The sequence below is a fragment of the Theropithecus gelada genome, chromosome 11, assembly GCF_003255815.1.
Source record: "Theropithecus gelada isolate Dixy chromosome 11, Tgel_1.0, whole genome shotgun sequence".
In the NCBI taxonomy this organism is placed as follows: Eukaryota; Metazoa; Chordata; class Mammalia; order Primates; family Cercopithecidae; genus Theropithecus; species Theropithecus gelada.
Genome location: NC_037679.1, coordinates 12,124,093 through 12,137,494, shown reverse-complemented (window position 1 = coordinate 12,137,494; position 13,402 = coordinate 12,124,093). Strand labels below are relative to the sequence as shown.

Here is a 13,402-nt window from a genome sequence, read left to right as displayed (position 1 = left end):
CTGTCACCCAGGCTGGAGTACAGTGGCGCAATGTCAGCTCACTGCAACCTCTCCCTCTCAGGTTCAAGCAATTCTCCTACCTCAGCCTCCCGAGTAGCTGGGATTACAGACGTGTGCCACCATGCCCAGCTAATTTCTGTATTCTTAGTAGAAGAACACAACATTAGCCAGGCTGGACTCGAACTCCTGACCTCAAATGATCCACCCACCTCTGACTCCCAAAATGCAGGGATTACAGGTGTGAGCCACCATGCCCAGCCTTAAATTGTATTTTTAGTTGTTTAAGAGCAACTGCCGATTCCACAATTAGTCTTTTTTAGACACTATCCTCAATATCTAGTTAATTATTACAACTTTTACACTTACATTTAATCCTCTAAAGAATTCCTTAATTGACTCTTCTGTCACATCATAGGGTAGGTTCCCTAGAAAAGCAGTGTAGGGTGGCGATTTGGGAAGACGGCTCCGGTCGATATTGGGTTCCCGAGCAGCCCGTGGAGCAGTGGGAAGGATGGAACGGTCAATTGGAGGCGCCCTGTACACGTCGTCGTCATTACTGTGCCACGTTGTTGAAACTAGGATAGAGGAATGAATACAAGAATTAGAAGAAACGTCTCTCACTACTGTCATAGAACAAGAGGACCCATGTTAACTGCCAAATATTAAACATGCTATACAAGGAAACAGACAAAAAAAAAAAGTGGGGGTTCACTAATAAGGGCACTTTACAAAAAGAAGATGCTTCTGAGATTAATTATGACACCTCAATCCTTATGTAGCAAAGAAATACTATTCCATAAATGTATGGAATTATTCCATAAATACAACTGTTCATGGAATATTACTGTGTGCCAGCTACTTTATATTAATTATATCCCAACTTATCTAACAGTCCTATGAGGTTGTCCCCCATTCTACAGAAAAGCAAACTCAGATTTCACACAGTAATTTGCCCAAGGTCACAGATGGTAAAGCTAGGATTCAAACCTGGGTCCCTCTTACTCCAGGTGTATTTAACGACTACTGACAACTCTCGTACTCCTAGTGGCGAGGCTAAAGTGAGTATTTTTCTGCATGGTCTATCCTCCCTTAAAAACAATAGGCCCAGCTCGGTGGCTCACGCCTGTAATCCCAGCACTTTGGGAGGCCAAGGTGGGTGGATCTGACGTCAGGAGTTTAAGACCAGCCTGACCAATATGGTGAAACCCTGTCTCTACTAAAAATACAAAAATTAGCCAGGCACGGTGGCGCGTGCCGGTAATCCCAGCTACTTGGGAGGCTGAGACAGGAGAATCGCTTGAACCGGGAGGCGGAGGTTGCGGTGAGCCAAGAGACTGCGCCACTGCACTACAGTGTGGGCGACAGAGACTCCGTCTGAAAACAAACAAAAAATACAACAACAACGATCTTTCCCTACAGAACTGTCCATGAATTTGTACTTCAGATACCAACACTTATGGGAAGTACGACCTATATAAAATTTCCTGTTTTGGCTGGGTGCGGTGGCTCATGCCTATAATCCCAGCACTTCGGGAGGCTGAGGCAGGTGGATCATGAGGTCAGGAGTTCAAGACCAGCCTGGCCAAAATGGTAAAACCCCAACTCTACTAAAAATACAAAAATTAGCTGGCGCGGTGGCAGGCACCTGTAATCCCAGCTACCCAGGTGGCTGAGGTAGGAGAATCGCTTGAACCCCAGGAGCAGAGGTTGTGCTGAGCTGAGAGCGCGCCACTACACTCCAGCCTGGGCGATAAGAGTGAGACTGTATCAAAAAAAAAAAAAAAAAAAAATCCCATTTTTAGGAATTATGAGAACAGGTCACAAGAAAAATTATTCTTTCAGCATGCAATAAAAGATTTTCAGGAAAAAAACAATGGTAATGAGATTTATGTCATACCTGGTAATTATAAAAAATAGCTCCTGATTATTTCTGGTGACTCCCTGAAGGTACAGAACTTGTCCAAATGACACTCAATGACTCTTCTTTATTTTCCCACCATAATTAGTGTTCTCATTCCTTTTCCTCAGACCAGTTTTGTTTACCCAAGGACACTGATTTTATACTAATAACTCCTAGAACTAATTATTCCTTGGCTCTGAGTAAACATAGCTAACAGATTACACTGAAACATCACTTTTTGTTTTTAATTTTTTTGAGATGGAGTCTCGCTCTGTCACCCACGCTGGAGTACAGTGGCATGATCTCGGCTCACTGCCACCTCCACCTCCTGGGTTCAAGCAATTCTCCTGCCCCAGCCTCCCGAGTAGCTGAAATTACAGGCACATGCTACCACGCCCAGCTAATTCTTGTATTTTTAGTAGAGACAGGTTTTCACCATGTTGGTCAGGTTGGTCTTGAACTTCTGATCTCACATGATCTGTCTACCTTGGCCTCCCAAAGTGCTGGGATTACAGGTGTGAGCCATTGCGAGCAGCCTGAAACATCACTTTATGAGGACCCCATAGAATTGCTTACTTTTAAAATGAAGAAAATGAGGCCCAAAAGAATAGTAACTTAAGAAGTCTGTTAGTGCAAGAGCAAGAACTAGAAAAGCTCTCTTAAATGACCACTTCAGTCTTCACTGCAGAGTCTGATAGCCCAAACCTCAGAATAAACCTTAGATTCTACAAAATATGTAAGATTTCAGGTGCTAAAAAATGAGTAAGTTCTTTTCAGATTACAAATGATGTGAATTATTAAGTAATAGGTTTTCTCTAGAAAATAATAAACATTCCAAACATGATGACAAAAGAAAAATTACCATCTCCTTCCAGGTCATCCGTTTCATCAGCCCAGCTGACTGGTTTGGAAACATAGGTGCTTCCTCCACCAGTACCCCCATCCTCAGCCAGAAAGTCTGTTAGGGAGATAGTCTTCCCCTTCTTATTCTTCTTTTTTGCTGTTTTAAAAGGCAAGAGAAAGATTATTCATCAATACCCAGATATTTACAGAGCTGTACAATGCAATATTGTAAAACGTTATTTTCAAAGAAAGTAACATGGACACTCCTCAAATGGTTAAATTATGGCATTTCCATGAAGGGGTACTATACAGACATAAATAAGGAGAAAGCACAATATAATGGTACAAAAAGAAGAACTGAACAATAAGAAATTTAAAAGTTGCAGAATATCTATTATGTGTAAACACATGTTTACGTATGGAAACGGGTCTGGGTGTTTGAGATACCCCCTGGAGAGTATGTTTGGAGTGTGGGGGCAACCTTTTATTTTCTACTATATTCACTTATCATTTGAGATCTTTAATTTTGTAAGTACTTCTATTCAGTTACTACTTTCACTGCTCCTTGGATAAAAAAGATGAATAAAAATTCGTATCTCACATAACATATTCTGTATGGCAGTTCTGAAGATTGTTTGACACTTGTAAACAAACCATAGGAGGAAGGAATCACAACTATCCTTTTTCTTTTTTTTGAGACAGAGTCTTGCTCTTGTATCCCAGGCTGTAGTGCAGTGGTGTGGCCACGGCTATCTGCAGCCTCAACCCTCCCATGCGATCCTCTCACCTCAGCCTCCTCAATAGCTGGGACCACAGAGGTACACCACCATGTCCAGCTGATTTTTAATTTTTTTTTTTTATTCCCTATGTTGCCTAGGCTGGTCTCAAGTATCCTGGAGGATCCTAGGCTCAAGTGATCCTCCTGCCTCAGTCTCCCAAAATGCTGGGATTACAGGTATGAGTCATGGTGCCTGGCCACAACTATCAATTTACAGAAAAGGAAACTAAGTCTCAGAGAGGTTAAGTGAAACACTAGATGTCTGTAAAGTTACAGAGACATTAGATGGCTAGGCTGAAGATAAAACCCAAATTTTTTTCATACGAAGTCCAAGGTTCTTTCTATATACCAAGGTATCCTTGTCTCTCAGCAGCTTATTCTATGTCAGATTATCAAAACCATGGTAAAACGTACTGCTATTTGTAGTGTTCAAATGGTAAAAGTCATATTCCCTAGATCTCTCTGCCCTCTAGAAAAAATGTCCTTCTCTACTGTAACAACACTGCATATGAGGATATAATGCTAAAAGGAAAACACAAGAAAACCCTAATAACCAATACATTTAAGTGTTTCCCACCATTATGGAATACTTAGTAATCTCCAAATGGTTCAGCTTAGCGAACTGACACTGCTCTTTCTTTTTGGTCCTCAGAACTTCTGAGAAGTTACCACCAATCAAGAACTAATTCAGAAGAGCAGAAGGGACTCAGTAAAGTTCCAGAACTGGCCTGATAGCAGACACTACATGATTAAGAAAAAAGCAAGCAGCTTTGTTGTAAAAAAGATTGGCTTCATGGTTTTTATAATCATGAATTTCTCCTCCATGTTCCAACTGTCACCTGATTTTTAATCCAAGAATATCAAAGTTGATGTACCCCTTTGTTTAACTGAAGGTTGCTTTCTCAGTTGGTATCTGCCTTTCTTTCAAAATTCAACTTTCAGGAAATAAAGGTAACCAGTTTGCTATGAATGTTAACACACAGCCTTCCGGACACAATCGGAACCTGAAGTATTACGGTCCCAACGTGCAAACCAGATGAACCCGGCTAAAATAATCAAAGTTGACCACGAACATGGTATTTTCCATATCTCTCAAGTGACTTAACATTAATCCAGCTCCGAAAGTATCGTTTATGATCAACCAGATCACATTTTGAATCCATCCTACTTTTATTTTTTGAGATGAAATCTCGCTTTGTCATACAGGCTGGAGTGCAGTGGCGTGATCTTAGCTCACTGCAACCTCCGCCTCCCGGGTTCAAGTGATTTCTCCTGCCTCAGCCTCCCAAGTAGCTGGGACTACAGGTGCGTGCCACCATGCCAGGCTAATTTTTTTTTTTTTTAGTTTTAGTAGAGACAGGGTTTCACAGTGTTAGCCAGGATGGTCTCGATCTCCTGACCTTGTGATCGGCCTCCCAAAGTGCTGGGATTATAGATGTGAGCCAACGCGCCCGGCCTGCTTTCTTTTTCTTTTCTATTTTTTTTTTTTTTGCAGTGGTGCAATCATGGCTCACTGCGGCTTTGACATTTTGGGCTCAAGCAGTCCTCCCACTGTAGCCTCTTGAGTAGCTGGGACTATAGGCATGCACCACCACACCCAGTTAATTTTAAAATTTTTTGTAGAAGCGCGGGTCTTGCTACGCTGCCCAGATTGGTCTTCAACTCCTGGCCTCAAGTGGTCCACCCTGTCTCAGCCTTCCAAAGTGCTGGGATGAGATGTGAGCCACTGCACTTGGCCTTATTCCATAGCTTTCAAAGAATACAGTTATGCAGATGTTGGGTCTCATAGCACTTTTATTGCTGCAGCTCATATGCAAAAGTGTTTTTTTTTTTTTTTTGAGAGGGAGTCTCACTCTGTTGCCCAGGCTGGAGTGCAGTGGCACCATCTTGACTCACTGCAACCTCTGTCTCCCAAGTTCAAGTGATTCTCCTGCCTCAGTCTCCCGAGTAGCTGGGATTACAGGCACGTGCCACCAAGCCTGGCTAATTTTTGTTATTTTTAGCACAGACAGGGTTTCACCATGTTGGCCAGGCTAGTCTCGAACTCCTGACCTCAAAGGATCCACCCACCTCGACCTCCCAAAATGCTGGGATTACAGGAATGAGCCACTGTGCGCCCAGTCTCATATGCAAAGATCTACGGGAGAGTTTAATAAGCTAACATGAATAAGACATGAGGTAAACCACTTATAGTGCCTGGGCTTATTTTAGACTTTTTCGTATCATTTAATTCAAAAATAGAGTCTGGGATTAACATGATGCTAGCTAGATATCCTTACCCTCATGGGGCTTAATCTAGTATCATCAGCTAATATCCAATTATTAACCTGTCCTTCCACTGGGAGGATAAAAATAGAACTGGTGGTCAGTACAATGAGGTCAAGTTCAACATAAGAACATAACAATCTGAATAAGGTATCCCTTTCCTCTTTGTTCTATATACGTATCTTCTACCAAAACAGCAGAATGTGGAATTAATCTGCCCTTTAGTCCGATTTGGCTTAAATCAACTTTGTAGATCAGTTTCTCAACTCTTACCCCTTGACTCCTTTGACAAACAAGTTTCCTCTTTAATGTTATTTGAAATTTCCAAACAAATTAAATATCATGACTAAAAAATATTAAAGGCACTTTTAAATCTTAGAATGTCTTTTCAAATCACAAGTCTCCCCCTCCTCTGATTGCCACCCACTCCCAGGCCCTCTGGTTAAGAAATTACTGTTGGACGAGTCTTTTTTTTTTTTTGAGACAGAGTTTTGCTCTTGTTGCCTAGGCTGCAGTGCAATGGTGCAATCTTGGCTCACCAAAACCTCCATGTCCCAGGGTCAAGCAATTCTCCTGCCTCGGCCTCCCGAGTAGCTGGGATTACAGGCATGCGCCACCACACCTAATTTTGTATTTTTAATAGAGACGGGGTTTCTCCATGTTGGTCAGGCTGGTCTCCAACTCCTGACCCCAGGTGATCCTCCTGCCTCCGTCTCCCAAAGTGCTGGGATTACAGGCGTGAGCCACTGCACCCCAGCTATTAGATGAGTCTTAAAAAAAAAAAAACAGGCTAAAATTCCGTACAAGATCTTTAACTTATTTAACTGCAGCAGCAGCATTGACTCAGTCACAACATAAGCAGCAGGTTTAAAGGAATTAGCCCTTGAAAAGCAAAATCAATAAGCCTAAAGTAGGTGCCCGTGTTTGTTCCACTCCATTTCATTCCAGTAACTGAGAAAAGATGTTATCTAAATCCTCCATGCCCTTTGCTCCCCCAATACCTAGGCCCACTACATGTTTAGATATCAACAGTGTTCCCTCTGCCTTATAAGTAAAGCACTGTTTAATGCTCCAGGTTTATCAATCCTTTGCAGTTCGACAATGAACTGGTCCAATTCTTTAATTTTCTCTAAATCTTATGTGAACTGGTTAAAAAGGTAACAAATCAATCACCTCGCAAAACAAAACGTGTCCCAATTATTTATACACGGTCTACAGTGGGGAAAAGACACCACCAGCTCTTTATATATCCATACAGGTTTAATAGAAGATCTTAAAAACGGAAATATTGCTAAGTCCAGAAGCCCTTAAACAAGAGACAACACATTCATGGTTTTCTTAATAAACAGAATTTGTTATAATAGACACTAAAATAAATACAACCTACTTCTTTTTTTTTTTTTTTTTTTTTTGAGACGGAGTCTCGCTCTGTAGCCCGGGCTGGAGTGCAGTGGCCGGATCTCAGCTCACTGCAAGCTCCGCCTCCCAGGTTTACGCCATTCTCCTGCCTCTGCCTCCCAAGTAGCTGGGACTACAGGCACCCGCCACCTCGCCCGGCTAGTTTTTTGTATTTTTTAGTAGAGACGGGGTTTCACGGTGTTCGCCAGGATGGTCTCGATCTCCTGACCTCGTGATCCGCCCGTCTCGGCCTCCCAAAGTGCTGGGATTACAGGCTTGAGCCACCGCGCCCGGCCACAACCTACTTCTTAACTCAGAGTTTCTCTATTTCAGCACTACTCATATTTTAGCTTAGGTAAGTTCTTGTCATGGGGCGATCTTTAGCAGTATCTCTGACTCTGCTCATTAGATGCCAATAGCAACCCCCGAACCCCATTCCACTGTGACAACCAAAAGCGTCTCTGGACACTGCCAAATGCTCTATGGTGGGATGGGGGTTTGGGATGAAAGACTGTCCCTTAGTTGAGAACCATGTTCTAAGTGATGTTTCACTTCAATGAATAAAAAGATAAATGAAAAGGAAATGTTAGTCCTATACAAAGGACTTTTCTTTGGGGGTGATAAAAAGGTTCTGAAATTAGATAATAATGATGGTTGTACATCTCTGAATACACTAAACCCCACCAAATTGTACAGGGCCTTGCTGTGTCACCCAGGCTGGAGTACAGTAGTGAGATCATGGCTCACTACAGCCTTGACCTCCAGGGCTTAAGCAATCCTCCCACCATAGCCTCCCAAGTAGCTAGGACCACAGGTACATGCCACCATCCCTGGCTAATTTTTAAAAAAATTTTTGTAGAGATGTGGTCTCACCATGTTACTTAGGCTGGTCTTGAATTCCTGGGCCTAAGTGATTGATCCTCCTGCCTTGGCACCCCAAAGTGCTGGGATTACAGGTGTGAGCTACTGCACACGGTCCAAACTGTATACTTTAAAAGGGCAAATTTTATGGTATACAAATTACATTGAATAAAGCTATTATTAAAAGTGAGTTCTGCCAAATTCTCCATAATTAAAGGCTACTTTAGGCCATGCGTGGTGGCTCATGCCTGTAATCTCAGCACTTTGGGAGGCCAAGGTGGGAGGATCACCTGAGGTCATGAGCTCGAGACCAGCCTGGCTAACACGGTGAAACTCCATCTCTATAAGAACTGCTTGAGCCCAGGAGGTGGAGATTGCAGTGAGCTGAGACCATGCCACTGTACTCCAGCCTGAGTCATAGAGTGAGACTCTGTCTCAAAACAAAAACAAAAACAAAACAACAAAAGCTACTTTAAATAATGAATTAATGATTAACAAATGTTTCCCTAAATCAACAACATTGTATAAACACAATCAATCCACCCAAATAGAGTGTCTAGAATTAGACTAATTACATTGGTGTTTAAAGCCCAGCCATGAAAAGACATTTCATGCAATGTAATATCATAATATTTCACCTTCACCTTTACTGCACTATATAGATGCTCCCCGACTTTATGATAAGACTATCAGGATAAACCCATCTCAAGTAAAAAAAGCATTTACTATCCAGATAAACCCACTGCAAAGTTGAAAAGATCCCAATGTAAACCACCCTTTGATTTAGTTGGGGATTGGGTAAGTTTAGCATAATAGAGATAAAGACTAAGTCAGAACTCATAAGCTCCACCATCTTGACTCCCGTACAGATTCAGTTTCATGACCTCTCTGTGCCCAATTACTTCATTTTGACACAAGAAGAAAGATGCCGTACTACCTTTTCCTTATCCCTCCAGGGATACTGAATTTGATCATTTACATAATCAAAGTAAGTGCCCAATGCATGCCATACTAACCATTACACAAAATGGGAGACAGGAGCTACACAAATTCAAATTAAACTTCTTGATTTGAGTACTTTCCTACTATTGGGACCATAGCAGTATCTACTACAAATTTAAGAAACTGGCTCATAAATGTACATAAGGCAAATCTAATTACAAATAGGCACTTAAAATACTGTACTCATCAGTTATTTCCTCTACCATTATGAAAAGAGAATTCCAGAATGTTTTGAGATGAAACATACCTCTTTTTTCAATGACATTACTTAGAAACACTGCTTTATCTTAACTGACAGTATTCTGTATTGGTATTTAAACTTTCAAAAAGAGTTAGTTTTAGCCTTCTGGGTATCTTACTCCCAGAATAACATATACATGATGGAGGATGGAATTTGAAACTGGGTAATCTATAAGCAATATATAATGGCAACCCTTAAAACCATTTTACTGTGAGAGTTAGCAGTGTATGAAAACAACCACTGCAGAGCATCTTCTCCCTATAAAAATAATCAAATGAGATGTCACACAGGATGGCATTTTGAAGCATTATGGAAATGAAAGGCCTGTGCATGAGCTTATGTATGTTATTTCCAATTTTAAATTTTTTTTTTTTTTGAGATGGAGTCTTGCTCTGTCACCCAGGCTGGAGGGCAGTGGTGCAATCTCAATTTACTGCAATCTCTGCCTCCTGGATTATAGGCGTGAGCCATCGTGCCCAGCCCAACACCCCGCTAATTTTTGTATTTTTGGTGCAGGCTGGGTTTCACCATGTTGGCCAGGCTGGTCTCGAACTCCTGTTCTCAGGTGTTTTGCCCACCTCCGCTTCCCAAAGTGCTGGGATTACAGGCATGAGCTACTGCAACCTGCTCAATTTGAAAGCATTTTAAATGTTAAACTGTATTAAACACATCTGATTCCCTCTAGGTAAGGGGAGAGCAGACAAATAATGACCACTTTCCAGATAAAGAAACTGAGACTCAAGAGGTAACTGGCTTGTAACAAGTCTACTAAAGTAGTCACAATGAAAATTTAAGAGAAATGAAAAACTTCGTATTTTTAAGACTTTTTTTTTTTTTTTTTTTTTGAGATGGAGTCTTGCTCTTTTGCCCAGGCTGGAGTGCAGTGGCACAATCTCGATTCACTGCAACCTCTGCCTCCCAGGTTGAAGTGATTCTCCTGCCTCAGCTTCCTGAGTAGCTGGGATTACAGGCACGCGACACCACACCCAGCTAATTTTTGTATTTTTAGTAGAGACAGAGTTTCACCATGTTGGTCAGGTTGGTGTCCAACTCCTGACCTAGCGATCCGCCCGCCTCAGCCTCCCAAAGTGCTGGGATTACAGGCGTGAGCCACCGCGCCAGGCCTTGAAGAATTCTAAGAAGCAAAGCAAGAAATTAAGTGTACTGGCTCAATGTATCAAGTTTCTAGGAATTCAAACTATCCTCATTCTATAGTTAGTTCTGAGACCTACCTTAGTTCTTGAAGGTCAATAATGGATCACACTGGAAACTGGTATTGCTGCAAAGAATTTTTTGGTCTCATTTAACAGTAAAAGAGGCATAATGAAGTTGTTTTATGTATTTTCACACAGAATACATAACATCCATTTCCCTCATCAGGGAATACTGGTTACTTCACAAAGCCAATGTGACTGGAAAAGAGGGGCGGGGAAACCATCCGATAAACCCCAGATTCCTCAAGGACAGACTGAAAGACGTGACTTGTGCTCAGATACCAGTACCAGCTAAAAAGATTTACTGAAGTGAATTAAAGGAGATGAGGGTTTTCAAGGGAGTGGAGTAAATATGGAAGAACAAGAAAATGGGACGGCACTGAGTAAATCCCTTTAATCAGTCTGGATTTCCCTCAACTTGGTAAAACAAAGGACATAAATTGCTGGCACGTCTTCCGCCTCTAAAAAAAAAAAACCAAAAGTTAAGAAAACACAAATTTTCTTCACTAAATTACTATACTAAACTGTTAAGGTGGCAAATCCAGACCAAGTAAGTACTTTAAGCAATGGTTAGTTTAAAATATATTTAGGACTTGTACTAGCCCACTGGAGAAAAAAATTTGAACATTTTTGTAAACTTCAGATGCTTTAGGGCAGCGTCCTAAACTGATGATGACACCTTGATACTTTTAAGTTGCTGAGGAGTCTCAAAGATTATGAGCTTGCTCTGCCAGCTGAGAGCAGTGTGGCCTTAAATAATATTCCTCAGCTGGGAAATACCACCAGCTCTCTGCAGTACCTCAGGATCGAAGGAGACAACAATGCACAAAAGTGCTTGGTCAACTGTCAAGTGTTACACCAATGAAAGATCTTCAAATGCACCTCAAATTTCTCAACATTTTCCAAAGCCAACCATAACCCTTAGCTTCTTTGTAACAGAGATAATGAATTACCGGGTAAGAAATGAGCACCCAGAGATAGAAGTTCAAATAATGTTTTCAAGAATGCAAGGTCATGCCAGAGAAAACAAACTATATTCCCCAAACTAAAATCAATGCTACAAGATGTTGGGTCATCACTGCTCTTACAGGCCCATTAGATATGTAAGTAGACTTGCAAGGCAACCTCCAAGGTAGTCTAAAGAAGTAAGCAACTCCAGTCACTAGTAATACATAAAGTAAGCAACTCCAGCCACTAGTAAGCACTATCTTAAAGTACCTGCTGGTAGTTGTACAGTTACCTTAACAACAACAACAAAAAAGCTGAAATCTACCATTGGAGCTATCCAAATTCAACCAACGTGGAAGCGCCAGAAGAGAAACCTGATCCTTGCATATAGCTGCGCTGAGTAAAAACGCCTCCAACTGAGTATGAGAAAAAAGCCTAGAAGGAAATCCAGGTGCACACCCGTGCTTCTCAACACGTGGGTGCACCACACTGGGTTCCCCACCCCCCAATAGCACCAACCTCCAAGCCTAACACACATACCCTTGGAAGAATACAGGCACAGGGCCACACTCTAGAAAGGGAAGAGACAACCTAAAAGGACATAAAAAGAGCGCAACACAGGCGCGTTAAAAGCTTCCTATCTGGGTTCTAGCGCAAGGACTGAAGGCGCGCCCGTCTCCACTACCCTCGTGTCTCCCACCGCGCACGCGCACCACTGCCTTCCCCCGCCCCTCCACCGACTCGCGCTAGCGTTCCAACTGCTCCCCCCACACTTATTCCCCTGCCCCCGACTCCGGTCCGCTACAGCCTCGCGCCTTGGAGACGTAGCCTAATGTGCACTCGTCCGCGCAGCAACCGCCTCCTTCCTTCCTCCACGCCTTCACGTGGGCACGGTGCTTCACGTCTACGAAAAGGCCTCGCACCACCCGCACACCTTTCTGCGCCTCCTTCTCCAATTCAAGCCAGAGTCCACCATTACTGCCTATTCCAATCTCGCGCAGAAAGGGTGAAAAGAGTGTGAGGGGGAGGGGAAGGTGTCCTTCCCCTCCCCCCCAAACATCCCGAGGTAGTAACCTAACAGGGCTACGCCGCCAGCCTGCCGCAGCCCTCAATTCAGAAAGGAACCGGTGCCAGCAGTTCCCCGACTTCAGGAAATCAGTGGATCACGCTCGGAGGGGGGTTTCCGAGCCCAGTCCTTGGCCGCGCTCGGCTGCTCGCTCACCTGAGGCCGCCATGTTGGGAGAGGGAAAGAGAACGCAAAGGACCCGGATGAGGCAATCACGTGATTATAGCGGGCGCGTCGGGCTAGGAGACTCGAAGCTGGGAGGGGGCGGGGAGGTGAGGACGGAGACAGGAGGCGGGGCGGCGCTGCTCTAGGTTCGTAAAGCTGCGCGGCGAGGTGGCATGGCTTCTGACGGGAAGACATGCGCGACATGTGGCCAAAGGGGTGGGGCCTGGGTTGTCGCGAAACCCCTCACGCTTTACGTAGGGCTACACGCGGGCGCAGGGCTGGGGTTGAGCCCTGGCCGGCCTCGTGATGCATAGACTTCCTGCCGGAAGAGTGACGGGAAGGGTGGGGCTTCGCTGCTGGTTCCGCTTACTCTGCACGGAGCCGGTGATGGGTGTGGCGAAATGGATGTTCTGAAAGGGAAGAGTCTGAGTTTAACGTACTTTTTTTTTTGAGACGGAGTTTCGCTCTTGTTGCCCAGGCTGGAGTGCAATGGCGCGCGCGACCTCGGCTCACTGCAACCCCCGCCTCTCAGGTTCAAACGATTCTCCTGCCTCAGCCTCCGGAGTAGCTGGGATTACAGGCGCCCGCCACTATTCGCTGCTAGTTTTTTGTATTTTTAGTAGAAACGGTATTTCACCATGTTGGCCATGCTGGTCTTGAACTCCTGACCTCAGGCTGTCCACCGCCTCGGCCTCCGAAAATGCTGGAATTACAGGCGTGA

At 43.5% G+C, this 13,402-nt stretch overlaps 1 protein-coding gene across 2 annotated transcripts in view; it reads right to left on the bottom strand.

Moving 5' to 3' along the window:
- EIF4B (eukaryotic translation initiation factor 4B) overlaps positions 1-13,011 on the bottom strand; it is a 34,109-nt gene extending 21,098 nt beyond the window's left edge. For both annotated transcript variants that reach the window (XM_025401513.1, XM_025401515.1), the window contains exons 1-3: positions 12,673-13,011; positions 2,763-2,900; positions 367-575 (exon numbers count right to left, since the gene is read on the bottom strand). In XM_025401513.1, the coding sequence (XP_025257298.1) occupies positions 367-575; positions 2,763-2,900; positions 12,673-12,685 (360 nt within the window). In that variant the 5' untranslated portion in view covers positions 12,686-13,011. The remainder of the gene's footprint in view (positions 1-366; positions 576-2,762; positions 2,901-12,672) is intronic.
- Between the last annotated feature and the right edge of the window lie 391 nt (positions 13,012-13,402).